Genomic DNA, 22,642 nt, shown 5'->3' on the forward strand with positions numbered 1-22,642 from the left:
TATAAACTTACATTTGCAAGCAATAAAATAATTATGAAACAGCCCCAGAAGATCATTACTGCATTTTTTTCTGATCAAATAAATTCTTGAAGCTTTATTTAATATTTATTTACGTCTTTTAGAACCTTTGCCTTTAAAGATGTTTACGTTGATGTTACTGTATACAGGAAAATTTTTGCCCCTGTTTTTTTTGTTTTATTGGCCCTTGTTACCAATGGATGAATTCAAAAACAAAGCCAATTCAAAAGAAACATTGCAATATCCCTTAATTTGACTGTTTGTGGGTGAAATTCAAAACTGGGGAAAGTGATGGAGCAAAAATAACTTGGGGGAAAATCTGCCTGTATGCAGTATATCAGAAAAAACTTCAAACTAAGTGGACGGATGGGCATATTCTGGGTTAAACAGAAATGGCAGCTACTTTCTTTTGTTTACAAACTTGAGTCATAAAAAAAAAAACTCAATCCAGATCAATTAACACATCCATAACATTCAGATCTCAAAAGTTTGAAAACATTGTATTATCTGCATCAAATGAAGCATACAAAGCTCTTCTATAGAAGGTATTTTTCTACAAACTTAATACCAAACTAATTAAATTCTATGTTATAGCATAGACCAGCACATCCAACAATGGTACTACTAACCTACCTTCCAGAAATTAAGGTATATATACATAAAAACATACATATATTTCAAAGAAATTAAAAACCATGACTAGGTCACAGATATAACCCCGAAAATGAAACAGACAACAATAATACTGTCATAAACAAAAACCAAGACAAACTAAACCAGACACAATTAAGCACCAGCATCACTGACAACGATGTCACTTCCTGTTCTCTCTGTGCACATGCTCATTTGGTACATCCTAAGCTGCTGCCCTCAGATCAGTTTTTATTCCTGTTTCTGGTGACCATTGGTTTTTGCATCCTGGTAGGTCTTGAACAACTTTGCATATTCTGGCTTCTTCATTGCATGCTTGGAAAACTCATCTGGTAAGCAAAGATAAAAGATAGTCATGAACATCAAAAATTAAACGTTACTGTACTGAACTTTTATATAATGTACATGCTTTGGAGCAAATTTAATAATAAAATTAGGTTGTCAAAAAAGAGGAGATATTTAATGTATTTTTCATACTTTCAGATCAAACACTAACTTGGGTTGTTCCTCTCACTAAGAACAATTTATGTGAACAACTCATGATTTAAAAATTCTTTGGAAACAACTTCCACTTTTAAATTCATCTCCTTAACCCCTTCCATGGCATATATACGCATTTCTACGCATCTGACTTGAAAAACGAGTATAGTGTGAACAAACATTCATAACTTCGCTAATACTGCAAATATCAGAATAATTTTTGCACTGTTAGAAAGAGAAAATAATTACGATAAAATACTATGCAGAAATTTTTTTTATTGGTTGTACCAGTATTTTGCTAGCTTGAGTTAAACTTTGTGCACTATTCAAACGATTTTGCCATTATCACAATCAATTCGGTGGTAACACGTAATATGTAAAAATGCCAAATTCTGGTGATTACCTCCAAACCCCACCCCATTTCTCTAAATTACTTTAAATTAGATTTTTAAAAATGTACAACATGTTTATAATTCTAAACACAACAATAAAATATTTTTAAATTTATTTAACTAAGCAAAAAAACTACGATGAAACTCATTCTTGAATAAATGGAAATTCCAGCATAATTATTGTGTATTTTGTTGCCATGGCAACTGAAATTATATTTATATAATCATTTTCAGAAACTACACAATACCTGCTTTCAGAATATATATACATTGGTATATACAAAAATTATAAGAAATACCCGGAAAAATGCATTGAAATCTTAATATCTATTTGTCTAGAAATGCTTAAAATCTTTGCCATGGAAGGGGTTAATAATGTTCACATAGAGAAAAAAAATCAGTAATAGAGGAAACACAAACTAGTACAGTTAAATCTCACTAATCTAGAACAAGATTGTGTTCCCAAACAAAGTCTGGAAAAATAAGCATCCTGAACGATGAACGGGACTTGGTAAACATTAGTGTAAATTGTTCAGCGAAACTTTTGTGACGTCCTACTACAGCTTAGATACTTGTTGAGGAATGGGAAAAATTTTGTCTAAAGTCCTAAAATTTTTTGTTAAAAGGGCCAAAGATTAATGAGACTCCACTGCATATATGTAACTTTCAAAAGATACTGTATATAGCTTGGATTTTTTAAATTTTCTTTAACAGTCAATTTTTGCTCAACTTTAGAAATGATGATTTTGCTGCTCATTATAAGAAAATTAGTTTACCCGCTATGAAGAATCAAGGTTACACCCAACCACAAAAACAGTGAGAATAATAAAAAATAGAGCTATGTACAGTATAATGTTCATTAAGAAAATGGAGAAAGTTTGAAACACACAATAGACCAATATCATCATCCAATTCATTGTTTGTCAATTCCATGTGTTTCTTTAAAACAGGTAAATATTCTGGTCTCTCAGCTACATATTTCTTGAACTCATCTGAAAGGGGACATTATTAAATAACGAGTAACATATCAAAAACCTATTTAATTGTGATATTATGTACTACCCACTATGTAATTTTATTCATGGTATTTATTAGAAATCTTGTCAATGGAGGAAATATTTTTTTTATGTACATTAAACCTGATTTTTACCTAAACATTATTGTTAACCATTTGAAAAGGAAGACTGAATGACTTTACCAAAATGAAAAGCTAATTCAGAAAATCTGTGTCCCCTGGTTAAGGAAAAAATATGAGCATGTGTGAATCAAACTGGGAGGGAGGGCGTGTCATAGGGGGGAGGGGCACGTCATAGAGGGGAAGGGCACTTCAAGTAGGTAAGTAGGGAGGGGGTAATAGGGAATTATGGTATATAATTTAATTGCAGAAACTCAAAAGCTTCTCGAGATATTGCCCGTTGACATTTTGACCTCAAAATCAATAGGTGTCTCCCTTCGTCATAGGGAGTTGTGTAAAATTTCATGGCAAAAGCTCAAAATCTTCTCAGGATATTGCATGGAAACAAAAGAGTTACAGACAGACAGAACTACAGTCAGAGGGATGGACGGACAGACAGATCAACCAAAACTAATATCCCTCACTTTCAGCAGGGGGATAAAAATGTAGAGATATAATCACAACAGTATAGATAATGCTCTGAATGTACTTTGTCAATGTTTTCACCTACTATACATTTCATCACTAGGAAATAACCATAATATTATTGGTTTATATGATAATTATTTAATTCTGCCCAATTATCTAATTAGCAATTAAGACGAAAATCTGAAGAAAATGATATAGCGTATGAAAAAAAAACTGGCATACCAAAGCAGATTTTGCCATCTTGATTCACATCCACTTCATCAAACAGAGCATCTGAGTCGAGCCCATCCATGTTGAAAGCATTATGTAGAATTTGTCCAAGCTCGGGCTTGGTAATGTATCCTTTGTTTCCCTCATCAAACAGCTGTTGAAAACAGGAAGAGTGATAATAAATGACAAATGATGAAATTGCTATATTTCTTTAAAAAATACATAATGCTTGTATATGCATATCTGAAATTAAGTTTGGTAGATGTTACCTGCTGCAAGCTCATAATATTTACAGCTTATTCATTCTTAAACTGTGCAGATTTAAAAAAAAAATTTCATTGTCAGGATATGATATATATCCTACTTTTAACCTTCGCACAATCAAAATCATAATGAACATTCAAAAAAATAATTTATTTATAACATCATAAAATCATTCCTCATTTCATACCTATAGAAAACCTTTTCTTCCTAAGCAGATTTTTTTTACCTGGAATGCGAATTGAATGGTCTCCTCTGTGTTTTCGGGAGAGGATACTAGAGACAGTCCTATAGCGTACTCCCTGAAGTCAATCGTCCCTGATCCATCCTGTAATTAATAACCAAGAAATCTATACAATAATGCATTTCTGCTACAAAAAAATCATTAATTTGTTCAAACATTCCAACTGCGTAAATGACTTCATCTGTTCATTGTATTTACCTTTTCAAAAAAAAAAAAAAAAAAAAAGATTGAAAGACAATATTAACAAGTAATGGTGATTTTAATGAGGATTGAATGTTTCCTGTTGTTCAGCTATATTTAACTACATTTCAATATTAACTCAGTTTTCTAAATCTATTTATCTATCTTTTGTAGGTTAAAAACATCTATCAGATGTTTTATTGAAACATTTATGCCTTTCATGAAGAAAGAAAAATAACTCTCCGATAGGTTTACTTTCACTTTCATAACTGTACATTCAAAGAGGCAATAAAAAATATTTTGTGAATTAAACCTCATAGATTCAAACAATTCTTAGGGTCGCAAAAAAAATATGCACTTTGTTCAATGCTTTATATTTTAGTCCTCAAAATTTTTGAAGAATTTCATGTGTAATATATTTTTTTTGGCTCAAAATACCTGACAGTGTAAAAATATTTTATAGTTTTAATTTAGATTCAAACAATTCTTAGAGAAATTTCTCTCGCAAAAAAAATATGCACATTTGTTCAATGCTTTATACTTTAGTCCTCAAAATTTTTGAATACATGTACCCATGATTGAATACATGTATATGTGTAATATAGAATCATGGAGAAAGGGGTTTGGAATAACGGGCATGGAGGAGAAAGAGGAAATGAGTGCTTAAGATTCCATCTTTGGTTCTAAAATTTGCATTTTTTCTATGGAAATAGAACAGTTTACCTACCAAACTCCCTTGAAAAATCTATGAATATAAAATCATTCAAAGCTACTTTTCTGACTTCTTTTCCCAAAAGAAATCAAATCTGCATCACTTTTTAAAATCAATTTTTCTACTTACACGATCATAAAGGGAGAAAACTTCTTCCAGTGCATTAGATTTTGGCAAATGTAGATAATTTGCAAACTGTTCGTAGGTAACTTTGCCCTCCCTGTTCTTTGCAATAGCATAGAATCTATCTAACAGCTCACTGGCTGCATCAAAATTCAACCTTGAAAAACAAAAGACAAATTCACACTGGATTAAAATTATATAATACCTTTTTCTTAAGTTCTTACCTATGATTTTTTAAATTTATTTTGATATCGTGAAACAATATTGTTTGCTTCTAGATTTTGTGGGTCACAGTTACTCAAAAATTGACCATCTTCATAATGTACTTATTGGTTTAATGAATCTTCTCTGTCCACTAGTTAGTTAGCCAAAAAATACATTCTGATCAATATGTGAAACTTTGTTTACCCACAAACACTGACTGCCACAATTTTAAATTTAATTGGACCTTAATCTGAATCTCTCATTTACTGAAGTTCAGTAAAGTGACAGGATCATACCCTAGTTTTTTGTTTAACTTCATGAACTCGACAAGTCCTTCAGCTTTAGGGAGCTTGAGTTTAGCTGCTTTCTGCATCAATCTGCAGTCATCATAGGAATGATCAGTTACAGGAATGTCAAGGGCTCTGGAAAAAGGAGGCATATAAATTATCTTTAATCAACATATTAACACTTGAATTTGGTTACTCAAATAGAAAATAAAAATAAAGTGCCACGCCACAGCATGATACACCTGTCAAAAAATTACAATTTTCTTGAACAGTTTAGTGTGCAAGAAAATCAGGTCAACCTTTTTAAGATTTCCATGATTTTTCCATTCCTGAAAATATTTATCCATCCCCTGTGATGTAGGCATTAATTAAAATAAATATTACATCATTGATAGACTTCTATGCTGGTTGTGTTAGACCTTGTCAAATGCCCATCATATTAAACAATATCAAATTAGTCTTAACACCTTAATCTATACCAAATTAATTTTGAAAAGAAAAGGCTGGCCATCAAATGACATATGCTATAAACTGACCAGCAGCTCTTCTGTCTAATCCCCAAAGGATACAGATAAGACTGCTTGATCAGATAGCCTTCCTACACTGAACTCATTAATCTTGTCTACTCATTACTACCAAGAGATGAATGGGTCTGCAATATCTACCATAAATTTTTTTTTAAACATATAAAATACTCAAAGATTTTTTTTTGGGTTGAGATTTAATGTCCGACAGGTCTTTTTATGTAAGTCATATGGACATACTGATTCCATCCCACCCCATAAAATTAGTTTTTAAATTAATGATATTATATAATATCAGATTAGTCTATTATGCAATATCAAATTAGTTTTAATTACTTTTCATCAAATTAATTTTAAAACTTAGGTTAGCCAACAAGAGCTTTTTCAATCCAACAGGCTTAACAATTTGCCCAATACTCAAGGGATATAGATAGCACCGAAGAAAAGCTGCCAGTTAGCTCTTCACACTAAACTCATTAATCTCTCTCTAATTTGACATGCAATTTTCTTTTATCAAAATTCTTCTTGACCAGTGCTTGATAATTACACTCATGGGAGTAGAGGAATTTCTCTAACCTACATTATATTTGTTATAGATTGCTGTCAAGTATATGCTTAAAAAAATAAGTATTTTCTTGATTTAACACTTTTTTAATAAGGACAGTGCAGTACTCTTACATTATTTGGGATGTGAAAATGAAAAGTAATAAGACACATTTTTTTAAAAAATTTCACTTAAATTAAAGGTCACAGTGACCTTGAAATAGGTCGCAACACACCTTCTACCTAAGATGCATAAACTAGCCAAGTTTGATGATTTAAGTCTTATTGTTTTCTAGTTATGGGCCGGAAAGGATTTTTCCATATTTGGCTATATCTTCTTAATTAAAGGTCAGAGTGACCTACTTTTTGTGCGTGACACACCTTCTACCCAAGATGCATCAGATGACAAAGTTTGATAATCCTAGACCTAATAGTATTAAAGTTATGAGCCGGAAACAAAAAAGCTAACAGACAGACGGACGGACACGAAGCCTATGATATAATACGTCCTGTCTTAAGACGGGCGTATAAAAATGACATAATTTTCTTTCAGTTTACTAGCATTTTTATGTACAAATATCTTCTATAACTGTATTGGCCCTTTACCACAATTTATAGTTAGACTGCCAACTTACTTTGCCATGGTGGCCCTGACATTGGCTGCAAATAATGCAGCATCCTTCTTCTCCTCTTCTGATGGCGTATACACAGGTAAAAACTACAGGTCGAGAACAATATACACAACAGATGATTAAAGCAATATTTTTTTCTTGAATATTATACTTCTCACTTTGAAAATTTTACTTTATACTAATAATTCTGTGCACAATATACTACAGTATTTCAGAATTTATTCAGAGGGCAGGAAAATTACAGGAACATTTTAGAATCATTCTATATATAGACACTCACCTCAATTTCACATTTTGTGTGAAACTGACATAACGTATACCATAACAAGGCAAAGCTGGAAATGAGAAAAAGAAAAGCGCATTATTATAAATTAGTTAACAAGTCATTACAAACAAGACAGAAAACCAGACTAAAGAGTCTTTCCATCTTATCAGCATGATAACACATGAAAGATATTCATTGCTTCATCACTTTACTTTTTTTTAAAAGAAAAAATAAAAAGAAAATTTTGTTGTAACATGTAAGAAACGTTTTGTTTTTTTTTATTTTGAAACTTACGCCCCAGGCCCTTCCCATGTCCATGTTACTGTATCCTAAAACGAAAGATAAAGTCTCCAATACGTTTTATTATATACATGTACATACACATATAACATAAATAATCGATACTGATCGAATCGCTTAAGATGATACATCTTCTCTGACTGCATTTATCATGTTTATATTAACCCCAGATTAGCAAACAGATAAAAGAAAAACATAATACATAGCTTTGAGAGCTGATACTTCAATAATTATAAAAGTTACACATCATGGGATACATCTATAATACAATAAAAATGCACAGAGAAAGTTCTTCCTTTTGGGATAAAAATAAACATGATAAAACTTACAAACTGATTTGGGTATCGTATACATATAGGCTGCACAGGGGAGCCTGGATAAAAAGCACCTACAATAAACAATAACATTATATGTTATACTGTCACTGAAGTGGGTATACTGAAGGGAAAAAAACTCCTGAAAAATAATGTCCCATTTCATATGGGCAGAGCTTGAATTTCACGAGAAAATTGAAATATTTCCAAGTTTTAAAATATCACATTTATAATTTAACTCACTCTCTTCCTTCGACATATATCTAATATTAACTTTCAAACATTCGACAGTGTCAATCATGGTCAATTGTCACAATACTCTAGCTTGTAGAACTAATACAATTTATTGTATTGTACGGTTTCCACTTTTACCATCTAAAAGTGTCTTACCAGATTTAAAATTTATAAGGCAACTTCTATTTGTACATGTTCCCTCCGGGAAGATGATGATTTGGGGCCATTTTCCCCCTGAATGAGCTCTTCTGTGAATTTCCTTAATTGTGTTAGTTCTGGAATTAGGATCCTCTCTCTTGACTAGCACTGGCTGTGTGTACTCTATAAGAGCTAATTGTATATAAAAATAATTAATTAAAACATACTTTTGTTAATGCATAAACATGATGAAAGGACATTTAAATCATTTACTTTGATTGCAAGAAACATCAATATTCTGGCTTCAGCAGAATTCAAAAAGAAGTATTTTTTGTTCATAGATAATATAGTCTAGCACTCACATGTACCGATAAATGTAATTTGTTTCTGTTATATCAAAAAAACAAAACATTTTCACTGAGAAAAATAACAAGAAAATTAGTTGGTAAACAAAACTTGGCTCTTGATCCAGACCCATTTTGATCTTCAAATTTTTTTTTTCAAAAGAATGTCAATTTTATATATTTTATGGATTTTTTCCCTCAAAAACCACATAAACAAGTTAAAGCCCTTCCCCCTCCCCTCGATTCATTTTTGTCATCTACATATTAACAAACAATTCTGTGTTTGTAAAAGCAATGCTAAACAACTGGCCAGAATACTTCACCATAAGCTTGTAGACTTGTCATATTAACTTCTGATTCATCTTAATGATGAAAGTTTGAAACATTTTTAAATTTCTTAGTTTTTTTCCCCCATAGCATGCATTCACCAGATCAGTAGATATGAATACATGTGCAGGACTACAGTGTTATATCAGACATGCTGTTAACCTTTACATACAACAACCATGCAGGGTTATTTGGATTTTCCCTCAGGGCCAATTTTAATCTACAAGGCATTTCTAGACCCTCTCTCTACACATAAAAAAGCAACACAAAACAAAAACAAAAGAAAAACATATCTTTCTGAAGCTTGGGCCTACTTATCAACCTTAGTCTCTGAAAAGGATCAGGATGGGACAAAATATCTTGAAATGGGGGGGGGATTTCTTTTTAAAAATTATGTCAAAGTAATTCCCAATGGTATATTAAGTATCCTAGATGGAATTATAGTATTTTGAACTTTTAATTCTAGACTGGTAAAAAACCCATGCTGACTTTACATTCATTCAGAATTCAGATATATGAATCCATGGCTATATCTATATTATTGCCATATTTTTTTTTAACTTCTTAATTGATTTAGGGGGAAGGAAATGGTAGTTTACAATTTCCTTTCGAAATAAACATCCTCAAGTTACACTGATCATGCTATCACATGTGGGCCAAAAGATTTGATTATCTTCTCACATTCTTTCTTAATGAACAACAGGACATAAACCATTGAACTATCTTTCAACTGTAAAAGGAAACCTACCAGACTGCTAACTAACTAATCCTCTATTTTAAGTTTCCTGTTAAATGTACATAAAAACACACAAAATTAAATATATGTACAACACTCACATTTAAACAGTCTATTTCACTGCAACACCCCCCCCCCCCCCCCCTAATTTGGTCACTTCTTGATTGTCTTAAGCCAAGCCCTCCATCACGTTTTTTATCCTTTCCCCAAAGTAAGATTAAATATCTTATACAAAATAATGTATACAGATTTCGAAATGATGCACTGTATTCCTATCTTCACTAAATTCAAGTGATGCAGTCTTATAAATTTATGAATATTATTAAGGTAGCTTATTCTAAATTAAGATTTCAACATTGTAATTTTCTTTGGGGATTCTAATTTGGAGCTTATGTACATCCTGTACTTTATATTATATTCATAATGTACCATATATGTCCCAATATTACAAGTACAGTGTACTTTGGTTTATATTATATACGGATATAATCACCAGTTACAAAATAACATATATGTCCCAATATTACAAGTACAATATTGATTTTATATGCAACTACAGAGTAATTAGTATATTTTTTCAATACAAAAATTTGTAACTTAATTTTGTCAGCATATTTTTTTTCTTAATCCAACTCAAAATTTTTAATCAAACTTAGTGAGCTCAGTGAAAAACTTCTTTAATATCACAAACTCTCCAAAAACAAAGAGTTATAAATGTTTTGTTAAACATGCAGTAAAACACATTAGATTTTTTTTGTGTAAATCACCACAGAACGGCAATACGTACTTCCCAGTACGAAAAGGGAGGAGATTTCCTGCTTAGACACCACCGATGGAAATTCCCAACAATAAAACAAGACAAGACTATCGAAAAAACTGGAGTGGGGGCCCACTACCAGGAGGGGCGCTTCCTTGGCGGTGGACCGATGACCTTTGACCTTAACGTTATGGAAACTTGTACAAAATATACCAGCTCTTCCCACCATAATCATTGGTCTCATCAAGAACCTGATTAAAAAGGACAAGAAAAAGTACAATATCTATTTAACATGCAATGAGCAGACTTAAGCTGAGAATAACAATCATCTTTTCTTTTTTTTTTTTTTTTGTCTTAGAATAATGAATTATATTAACAAAAAAAAAAAATCCAAGAAAAAATTTTCATTCTGCAGTAAAAAAAAAAAATAAATCCTAATAATTCAAAATGAGTCTGTAAAACATGATAATCATTCTCAAATCTCTGCTTCTGAATTTAAAAAAAAAAAAAGAACCAATATTAGTGCATTTCTTTCTCTCTCTCTTTTGGCATAACAATACATTGAAAAGTTTAAAGACTGCATGATTTTCATGTGCCATAACAATGAACAAAGATTGTTTTTTGTTAATATAGCTCTTTAGGTTAGGATGGAAATTAAGGTTAGTAGCAAATGAAAGCATATCACAAATTAAAGCTTCTAGAGCACATTAAAAGCAAATAATACAATTAAAAATGACTACTACTCCCAAACTCAAAATGGCTCTCCTTGCTGCAGCATGCAAAAATAAGATTGCAAATGAGAAAAAAAATCTCCTAAAATTCACATCACAAAGGATTACATTCATCTTACTATTGGAATTTTTTTTCGAGAAATGTGAAAAAAGACAGTATAATGGGTTGTTTCAATCTTCTACATTTATTATTTAATTTTTTTTTTATTTGATCCTCTAACAACAACATTCTGTTTTTTGTATTTGCAATCCTGGCCATTCAATTTTAAGTGCAATTTCAAAGATGTTATGATATAATATTTTCAATTGCTTTTTTTTTTATTTTAAAATTAACAGAAACATGAATTTCTAAAACCAATGGACAGAAATTACCCATATGTTACCCATACATACATATGAAATGTATTCTATTGAATGTGTTTTACTCTGATTATTATATACATTATTATATTATTATTAGGTGTAAATATGTTTGGTATAATGTATATGTAGGGAGACAATGAACTTTTGCTCTTTAAAGTTATAATAAAATATGTGAAATTACCCATTATGCAATTTTCACAATATCTAAGGTTAATGTCTAAACAATGTGCTCTTTGTTATAATTTGTGTATGCTTTCTACAAGTAAGCAGGGAAACCTCATGCATCCTTATATGGTGTTCTATTTGGGTTTTCAAATCTGCATGAGTTGTCTCCCTTGAACAGGACTGATTTCAAAAAATGATATACCGTAAAAGTATGCCTATCATTATGATTGTATGAAAATGACTTAAATTCAATTATTCAGCAGAGAAAATATATAGATATTTTTCAATGGAAACAACTCTTACTGACTTGGATATAAAATGTGTAGGTTTTGTAACTTGTTTTCAGTCATTTGATGAAAGGGAAATTTGTGCATTTTCAAAAACACATCATACATTGATATCTATACAATAAAAGGCAGTAACATATCATAAAAGGTCATTACACTTCTCTTTTCTTTTTTTTTTTTTTTTTTTGCTATCTTATCAATCTCATTTAAAGGCTAGAACACATAACAACTTTTCAGCCCACTTCCTATGTCAATAAACTACCAAATTTTACCACATTTGGAGTTCCCAAACAAAAATTAAAGTAAAACAGTCCCAGGAATTTCGAAAAAAAAAAAAGAACTTCAACCCAAAAAACATACTTCCGATGATCGGCGCAAGAGCGGTTTCCTGTTTGGCAACAACTGTGGACAAATTAAGATAGACGATGGCGAGGGCATCGAAAAATGAGGAATGAGGTGCGAGAGCTATAATGGGGGCCTCCTTGGCCGAGTGATGCTCGCCTTTAACCGTCAACCAATGAAATCCACCGACAAAAAATACACACCGGCTCACAATTACCACTAGAGGGCGTAAAGAGCTACAAAATAACAGGCATGTTGGATATAAGATGAATTGAATTATGACAGAATTAATGTACTACTTTTATAAAGGCCTACAGAATAGTATAATGTGATATATTATTATTAATGTCATGCTTAGCTTTTGCCAGGTAACAGCATATTAAAGCGTCAATCTATATAGCTGAATATACATGTATCTACTTAGATCTTTTATTTTTGTTTATAATTTTTCTTTTCAAATTTCATGAACAAAATATGATGGCAAATGTAAGGCCAATAATATATTAATATTTTTCGAAGTACTAATGACAAAATTTTTTTAGTCGATATTTTTGTATAAATGAGTGCATGGAAGAAATTTTTTAAAACAAAAATTAAATATGCATGCATATTAAAATCTGTGTTTATATGATATCATTTATTACAATTATGTAGAAATACAGTCATGAGCATGTATTGGCATTATTTCTCTGCATGCACCAAGGATTAACTACCAAATGCAGGTAACTGTTTAATAATGTGCAATTAAAATCCATAATTCAATGACTTCTGAATCTGAAAAAGTAACAGGATAACTTAATATTAAAGAAAATCATTTATTTTGAATATTAGGCCAGCATTTTTTTATTTTTAGGTTTACGAACATCAGAATGAAAAAGTCCCGTAGGAGGAGGAAATAAAAAAAAAAAAAATTATATTTTGGATACATTATCGACTTTTCTACATTAATTTTTGCTTCTTTTTTATGCTCTCCTAACAGGCTTCTTGCCACTGGACACATAAGGGTTACAAAGGGGAAATATACAACCTTTAATTGTTTATTTCATCATCTACCAGTTGGGGGCAGTGATATAAATCTTTTGATGTTGGACAAAATACAGATTTTTTTTTTTTTAAATCAATTTTTTAAATCTCTTTTGATATATCTTTATTTTTGTTTTTAATGTGTGTAAGGTAGAAATTATTCTAAAATATTAATATACTCGAGACCTATAAAAGTAATAATTCCTTTCATAAAAACAGACAGGGAGTATTCCCATGGAGTATTGAGGACCGGAGTAGGGTGGAATTTTTTTCAATTAAGTGTAAAATAATTTTTCTAGCTGCCATAAGCGATACTACATGCCTGTATATATTTGTATATTCTTGTTTTTAAATAGTTGAAATATTTTATTTCTTTAGGCTATTGTTTATTTCTTCCTCAAATGGACTTAACTTCTCCCATAGTTTTATTCATTACATCTGATGCATAAGCGACCCTTTTCTGAAGAATGATGCTAAGACTGTAAGCTATGACAGAAACCTAAACAATGTCTCTGACAATTAATAGCTACCATGGGCAGTTTAAAACCTGTGGAAAATAATTTACAATTACAGACAGTTACTTTTGAATACGGACGGATACTTAATTATCTCACCAACATGTCACTATGCAACAAAGTCGTCAGCATTTTATTGTTCTCTGAACGTGTGAAATTTTGAATGGCACTCCTATCGATAAATATTTACATTAAACCAAGCTTTAGTGCTGCTATGGACTTGACACAAATCTCCCTTCATCATTTAAAACCGGAAGTAAGAGTTCGTAAATTTGAAAATCCCGACTCAAATTTGACATCGGAAAGAAAAACTTCTGTTTTTCTCAATTTTATTTTTTTTCTGAAAATTCAAAAACTTGAGCGGCGGGTTTGTAAACCTAAAAATAAAAAAATGCTGGCCTTACTCTATTTTTATTATCAAAGCATTAATGAGATGTTAGATTTAGGTTTCATCAACAAATAAAATGCATGAGACATTTTATATATGAGTTAAATGAGGTTAACAAGTTTACAACTGTATTTTTAGTAATAATCTGTTTTCAATGAAGAACTCTGTCATTTTTCAAAGAAAAAAAAAGTCAAAAGTTTACTAAATTTGCACCACTACATTGTTCTTTATCACCGAGCATGATTTTGGAATCTAATTCTGATGCATTAAAAGTAAAAAGGAAAGAAAAAAAATCAGTTTAAGAAAAGTTTAAAATGAATATCGTATAAATTTTAAAAAATTAAAGTGTTCAATAATCTTGTTCTGAATTATTCGCAAAGGCATGCATGCAATCCATAATCATAATAAGCATGCCAATAATGATTAAGACTTCCTATATTTAAAAAAAAATATATATAATCCAAGTTTTGTCAATCAAATTAAAATAATTTACCACCTGTGATTTTATAGAAATGATAAATTAATTATATTTAGGTATAAAAATTTGATTCATATTTTGTGTTTACTAGCATTAAATAAGTATAGTACCATAAACATTTGTATGGATATACATATAAAACTATAGTTCTACATACCTACTCAAAGAATATGGCGGTCAAATACTAAACTAAGCATTCTATGTATATTAAATATTAAAAGAAATGTAAGTATCACTAATCAGTAAGGGTTGTTAACTTAAATTTTAAAGTATTAAATGAAGTGATGTGAACAAAACAGCTGCAATTAAATAGAGGAGTAAATTATGTTGTCTTAACTCAATAGAGCTCCAATTTTTTTTTTCAGATATCGACTCTTGTTAGAATTTATGAATGTAACATTTTTGTTATTATTTATAATACATGTACGAGTCGCTAATAACTCTATTTGTTTGTTTTTCTATGTGAATATAAAAAAGAATTGAACTGAATTACTTTAAAACACCCCTATTCAACAGTTCCTCTTGCATAATGATGTTCTTTCCTGTGATAGGGATGAGGAAGAACAGCACAGTAATAAGGAAAAAAAAATTTAAATTTTCATCTTCTGTGTCAGTGATATTTTATAAACATTTAGGCAATTGATTGTAATGTAGCAATTTTGATAACAGTGAATCAATATGTACATTCTAGCTTATCAAATTAAAAAAAAATCATTCTTGGGAAAATAAAAAAGTTTAAAACATGCAGTCCAACTTTTCAATGTATATTTTATATATACTAGATCAATAAAATAACAAATCAAGAGCATATTTCAAAGTAATATCACTGAGGCACAACATAACCTTATTTTAAAATAAAACTAATCATAAATGAAATAATGCACTAATTTACAGACTTATAAGTGCTCAAAATCATCTGAAGTGATAAAAAGAAATATTTCATTTAGTTATTGACTGTTTAAATATTTTTTTGAAAATCTAATAATATTTCATTTATTCACATCTTAGCCTGCCTAAGTATTAAATTAAGTAATTAGTTAATTTGTAAGGTTCCCAGTAATTTGAAGAAATATTTAAATATTCTGAGTCAATCACTCAATGTAGTTTATGGTACATCATGTACATATACCAATCCTTCTGTCGTCTACATGTAATTTATCTAAATCTTTACTTCAGCAAAACTATAACAAGACTATTGAAACGTTTTTAATTCCTAAATATTTACTTTCTCCATCCTTCTAATGGTTTCTCTTTTTCTTCTGGTGTTCTCCAAGCCAATGAAATCTTTGCTAGTAACCAGGCGAGTCCAAATAGCAGGGACAAGGAGACCAGTCTTACAGGTGCTATAGTGACCGACATAATCGCTATCTGAAAATTCATTTACATACATGTATACAGGGTTCGAAATTAACTCATGTCCGTAAGTCCGAGACTAGTAAAAATTGTGTCGGACTAGCAGATTTTGTAAGGTACTAGTCCGTACGGACCAGTGCAAATCCGGATATAAGTCTTGAATTGGTTCACATTTTATTAATTTTATTTCCGAGTCTCTTAGATGTTTGAAAATAAATGAGAAACGCAACCCGATAAAGCGTTTTCTACATTGTGATCAATAGACAAAGACGTGACCATGTGGAGATTTCTGAAAGTTGAAAACCCTCTTTCTTTCACCACATGCTTCCAACTGATGTGTGGACACATATTTCATTGAATTAATTGATAAAATTTTAAGATTTGTATTGTTCTTTTTACATATTATAGGGCGGACTAGTGGAATAGCTTGCGGACTAGTGGAAGCTAGAAGTCACTAGTCCGTGCGGACTAGTGCTAAAAAAAGTTAATTTCGAACCCTGTGTATATTACAGTTTATTACAATGTATATTACAGTTTATTACAATGAAATTTGTCAGCACATACAGAGTGTTACAATAATTAACAAGAGATGTTTGTGAAACACTTTTGCCCTTCCATAAAAATTTGGAATTTTTCTAAGTCCAAGGGGTGTAACTCTGTCAAAAATTGCAGGATCAAACCCAAAACAGACTCTGGCCTAGACATTCTCATGATAAATCTGTATAGCAAATTTCATTTTAGTATGTGCAACCCTTGCAAAGAAAATGAACAGAAAGTGTTGGTGGACTGACAGACAGCTACCAGGCAATAAGCCCTTCCTTCTTCAAAAGGGGGGGGGGCATTATAAAATTTATTGTTCATTATGAGAAAAATAATGCTGTCAAGTGAAATCATCTAAAAAATGAAGAAATCTGGTAAGTAAACACTGCAACTATAATTTCAATAAAGTCTTAAAGGTATGCCTTGAACATGATGAAAAGGATAAAGCTTTCATTCATACATCTCTAGGGATGTGCGATTTTATCAGTATACTGGTATATCGCGATTTTTTGTTGAGTGATATGTATCATGATGCGGACACCTAAATACCAGTCATTAGGTACATATTATAAAGTCAAGAAATTATTCATTTATTTGTTCAATCTTTCCAAATTACAATTACAGAAAGTATAAAAAATGTTGAAAAAAGTGAAAAGAATGGCATCTTACTGTCCAAACATAATTGATTTTATATACATAAAAATTTCAAGAAAGTAAAATTTGGTTTTTCTAGCATATTTTTTAGAAAAATAAATGACTTTTCATATAAAATCATTGTAAAAACTGCTTTTAAAAATATCATGATATTATTGTGATATATCGCAATACAAAATTTTTGGCGATACCCATCCCTATACATCTCTTGTTTAATACATGTATATCTTCTGAATCAGTAAAACCCCTTTCTACATTTCCTTATGTCTATATACAGATTTTATCACTTCTACTTTTTAGCTGACAAATACCTTCCTGCATTTTAATTAGTTTAAAAAACTTCAAAGTTAAGAATAAATGTTTCCTGAATCTAATACTTGAGTTGAGTGCTTATATAATTACACACATGTGTGAAAAAAATATATATTCCTTTCTGTACTTGCATAAATATGATATGTTGAAAAATGTTCAATTCATCTAAACATGATTTTCTTATAGTTTTCTAAGCAAAATTGAAGGTCTGCAAGGCTAAATTTGGAGACTAATGCAAGCTTACATACTAAATGTTTTTATTAATCTATACAAAAAGAAAGTTGACAAAATATTTAAGCCTATACTAGTATCTAAATAAATGTGTTGATGAAAGAATCCTTGAACACAATGTTTTTTTTTTGTTTTTTTTTTCAAACACTGCAGTGCAGATGCAATAAACCCCAACAACAAACTGAAGACAATTCAATAACAAAGATGCATCCCCCCCCAAAAAAAATCTTTCTTTAAAAAGGAAGTTGCAAAATCATCAAGTCTTCCAGCAAGATTTGCAGTCCTATGTCAAACTTTAACTAGATCATCTATATTTAGTATACATTAATACAAGTCCAAATGATTTCATTTCTTTGGATTCACTGGGTTTGTCATGATTTTAACCCAAGGGCAGTTGTTGTGTACATGTACTTAACAGAATGATATAAACTGACATTGTAAACAAATACAGTAGATGCAATTGTTGGAGCCAGCTGTGCAGATGGTTAATGTAGTTTGATATGAACCCCCTCCCATAATATCAAGTCATGCTGAATATTTGAAAATTCATAAGAATTAAGATCTATTATCTTGGCATAATCATGTTATTCGCTTCGCGAATGGAATAAGTTTGACGTTGTACACGTTAACGTCAAAACCTGTATAGGAATGATTTTAATCATGTTTTAGCATTCGTTAATAAAAATTATCAATGATTTAAGGAAATAAAATATATGGAGAATAAAAGGAGAATTCTGTCTTGTATGATAACGGAATAGGTATGAAAAAAAATGAAAGAACCGTATCGATCATACATATGTGAAGAACAGGTAGCGAATCAAATAACATGAGTATATATATACAGACGCAACATTCTAAAAAGCCTCTGAAAGGGGAGATATTCCCCGGAAAAGGGTTTCTTTGGGGGACATACAGATAAAAAATGGGGCTTGGTTTTTTTTTGGGGGGGATCATTCTTAAAATGATCATTTTTCAAATGATCAAGGCATATTATAGGGAGCGAATCAAATAACATGAGTATATATCGCCGCAAGTTCTGTTTTTCCTTGCATTAGAGTCAATTAGACTGTATCGATCATATATATGTGAAGAACAGGTAGCGAATCAAATAACATGAGTATATATATACAGACGCAACATTCTAAAAGCCTCTGAAAGGGGAGATTTTCCCCGGAAAAGGGTTTCTTTGGGGGTCATTCAGATAAAAAATGGGGCTTGGTTTTTTTGGGGGTTTCATTCTTAAAATGATCATTTTTCAAATGATCAAGGCAAATTATAGGGAGCGAATCAAATAACATGAGTATATACCGCCGCAAGTTTTGTTTTTCCTTGCATGAGAGTCAATTAGACCGTATCGATCATAAATATGTGAAGAGCAGGTAGCGAATCAAATAACATGAGTATATATATACAGACGCAACATTCTAAAAAGCCTCTAAAAGGGGAGATTTTCCCCGGAAAAGGGTTTCTTTGGGGGTCATTCAGATAAAAAATGGGGCTTGGTTTTTTTGGGGGTTTCATTCTTAAAATGATCATTTTTCAAATGATCAAGGCAAATTATAGGGAGCGAATCAAATAACGTGAGTATATACCGCCGCAAGTTTTGTGTTTCCTTGTATGAGAGTCAATTAGACCGTATCGATCATATATATGTGAAGAGGAAGTAGCGAATCAAATAACATGAGTATATATATACAGACGCAACATTCTAAAAAGCCTCTAAAAGGGGAGATTTTCCCCGGAAAAGGGTTTCTTTGGGGGTCATTCAGATAAAAAATGGGGCTTGGTTTTTTTGGGGGGATCATACTTAAAATGATCATTTCTTAAATGATCAAGGCATATTATAGGGAGCGAATCAAATAACATGAGTATATACCGCCGCAAGTTTTGTTTTTCCTTGCATGAGAGTCAATTAGACCGTATCGATCATAAATATGTGAAGAGCAGGTAGCGAATCAAATAACATGAGTATATATATACAGACGCAACATTCTAAAAAGCCTCTGAAAGGGGAGATTTTCCCCGGAAAAGGGTTTCTTTGGGGGTCATTCAGATAAAAAATGGGGCTTGGTTTTTTTGGGGGGATCATACTTAAGATTATCATTTTTCAAATGATCAAGGCAAATTATAGGGAGCGAATCAAATAACATGAGTATATACCGCCGCAAGTTCTGTTTTTCCTTGCATGAGAGTCAATTAGACCGTATCGATCATAAATATGTGAAGAGCAGGTAGCGAATCAAATAACATGAGTATATATATACAGACGCAACATTCTAAAAAGCCTCTAAAAGGGGAGATTTTCCCCGGAAAAGGGTTTCTTTGGGGGTCATTCAGATAAAAAATGGGGCTTGGTTTTTTTGGGGGGATCATACTTAAAATGATCATTTCTTAAATGATCAAGGCATATTATAGGGAGCGAATCAAATAACATGAGTATATACCGCCGCAAGTTTTGTTTTTCCTTGCATGAGAGTCAATTAGACCGTATCGATCATAAATATGTGAAGAGCAGGTAGCGAATCAAATAACATGAGTATATATATACAGACGCAACATTCTAAAAAGCCTCTGAAAGGGGAGATTTTCCCCGGAAAAGGGTTTCTTTGGGGGTCATTCAGATAAAAAATGGGGCTTGGTTTTTTTGGGGGGATCATACTTAAGATTATCATTTTTCAAATGGTCAAGGCAAATTATAGGGAGCGAATCAAATAACATGAGTATATACCGCCGCAAGTTCTGTTTTTCCTTGCATTAGAGTCAATTAGACCGTATCGATCATATATATGTGAAGAACAGGTAGCGATTCAAATAACATGAGTATATATATATACAGACGCAACATTCTAAAAGCCTCTGAAAGGGGAGATTTTCCCCCGGAAAAGGGTTTCTTTGGGGGACATACAGATAAAAAATGGGGCTTGGAATTTTTTGGGGGTTTCATTCTTAAAATGATCATTTTTCAAATGATCAAGGCAAATTATAGGGAGCGAATCAAATAACATGAGTAAATACCGCCGCAAGTTCTGTTTTTCCTTGCATGAGAGTCAATTAGACCATATCCATAAATTTCAATTAAAATTAACGGAATAAATAACAAACTTTATTCAATTATTTATTTTCTCATTAAGTCATCAATAAGCTAAATTTTAAAAAATGTGTTTATTCCGTAAATGATATGAATTTAGATATAAAACTTTACGGAATAAATAGCAACATTCATTTTACTAGTTGCAATTAATTAATTGTCTGCCGTTCATACGGAATTAATAGCGTATCTTAAAACTAATTTCTTTATATGCATTTTCTCTTTGTGGTATTATATACTTCAGTTTACGTGAAAAGCATTAAAAGGGGAAAATAAAATTGTGTTTATTCCGTAAATGATATAAATTTAGATATAAAATTTTACGGAATAAATAGCAACATTTATTTTACTACCTGTAATTAATTAATTGTCTGCTGTTCATACGGAATTAATAGCGTATCTTAAAACTAATTTCTTTATATGTATTTTCTCATTTTTTGGTATTATATACTTCAGTTTACGTGAAAAGCATTAAAAGGGGAAAATAAAATTTTGTTTATTCCGTAAATGATATAAATTTAGATATAAAATTTTACGGAATAAATAGCAACATTTATTTTACTACCTGTAATTAATTGTCTGCTGTTCATACGGAATTAATAGCGTATCTAAAAACTTACTTCTTTATATGTATTTTCTTTTTGTGGTATTATATACTTCAGTTTACGTGAAAAGTATTAAAAGGGGATAATTGTGTCGGTATATACTCATGTTATTTGATTCGCTCCCTATAATTTACCTTGATCATTTGAAAAATGATCATTTTAAGAATGAAACCCCCAAAAAATCCAAGCCCCATTTTTATCTGAATTACCCCCAAAGAAACCCTTTTCCGGGGAAAATCTCCCCTTTCAGAGGCTTTTTAGAATGTTGCGTCTGTATATATATACTCATGTTATTTGATTCGCTACCTGTTCTTCATATATATTTAAAACGAACCCTTTTCCTTTGAAAATCTCCCCTTTTATAAAATTTTAGAATGTTGTCTCTGTATATATATACCCATGGCATTTCATTCGTCACCCATTCTTCATATATATGAACGATTATCTAAAGAATCCAGCATTGGACCTCTCTCTCTCTCTCTCTCTCTCTCTCTCTCTCTCTCTCGTATTATTTTATTTCCTGAAATAGTAGTCAATACTACTAAATATTCGAAAATAATAATATAAACTGTATAACATCATTAGAATCCCTCTTATATAAGAAATGACGTTAACGTGTACAACGTCAAACATATTCCATTCGCGAAGCGAATAACATGATTATGCCATTATCTTTTGACATGCAGAAATAAAGATGACACTTTGTAGAGCTTTGTAACATTTTAAATATTATGGTTTAAAAGTTTTATTTTTACTTAAATGTTTGCATACATTTTGCATTAAAACTATATATCAACACGATCAAAATGAAACTTCAATGAATTTGAAAACATGAATCAGAACTTACTCTAACAATATCTAGCGTAGTAAATTGCAGATTATGCACGAACGGATTTTTTACAATTGGATACATGAGAGATTCCTGACGAGGCACAACAACAGGTCGCTTCATTTTCCCTTGATTTGTCGGCAAGATCTATCGTAAACAGTTAAAGCAGTGATTCACTTTCAGCCTATCACCTCATCTTTCTTCACACAGGAAGTTTAAATTAGTTAAGTCAACATTTCCGGTTACACATGCGTAGCTC

At 31.2% G+C, this 22,642-nt stretch overlaps 1 protein-coding gene across 2 annotated transcripts; it reads right to left on the reverse strand.

The window, feature by feature from the left end:
- Window positions 1-578: 578 nt before the first annotated feature.
- On the reverse strand, window positions 579-22,602 carry LOC134245256 (lysophosphatidylcholine acyltransferase 2-like). Of its 2 annotated transcripts, none has more exons than XM_062727556.1 (13): window positions 22,402-22,602; window positions 15,997-16,139; window positions 10,510-10,730; window positions 8,334-8,507; window positions 7,959-8,017; window positions 7,624-7,658; window positions 7,345-7,399; window positions 7,068-7,150; window positions 5,375-5,500; window positions 4,881-5,031; window positions 3,845-3,943; window positions 3,367-3,508; window positions 579-998 (listed from the first exon to the last, which is right to left on the reverse strand). In XM_062727556.1, exons 1-13 carry the CDS (start codon window positions 22,504-22,506, stop codon window positions 901-903), a joined length of 1,491 nt encoding a protein of 496 aa, XP_062583540.1. In that variant the 5' UTR covers window positions 22,507-22,602; the 3' UTR covers window positions 579-900. The 2 variants fall into 2 exon arrangements, with proteins under 2 accessions (XP_062583540.1, XP_062583541.1); XM_062727557.1 differs by lacking the exon at window positions 10,510-10,730 and adding an exon at window positions 12,386-12,603.
- Between the last annotated feature and the right edge of the window lie 40 nt (window positions 22,603-22,642).

The sequence above is a fragment of the Saccostrea cucullata genome, unplaced genomic scaffold (assembly GCF_032062105.1).
Source record: "Saccostrea cucullata isolate Sc308-1 unplaced genomic scaffold, CSIRO_AGI_Scuc_v1 ctg274, whole genome shotgun sequence".
Lineage (NCBI taxonomy): Eukaryota > Metazoa > Mollusca > Bivalvia > Ostreida > Ostreidae > Saccostrea > Saccostrea cuccullata.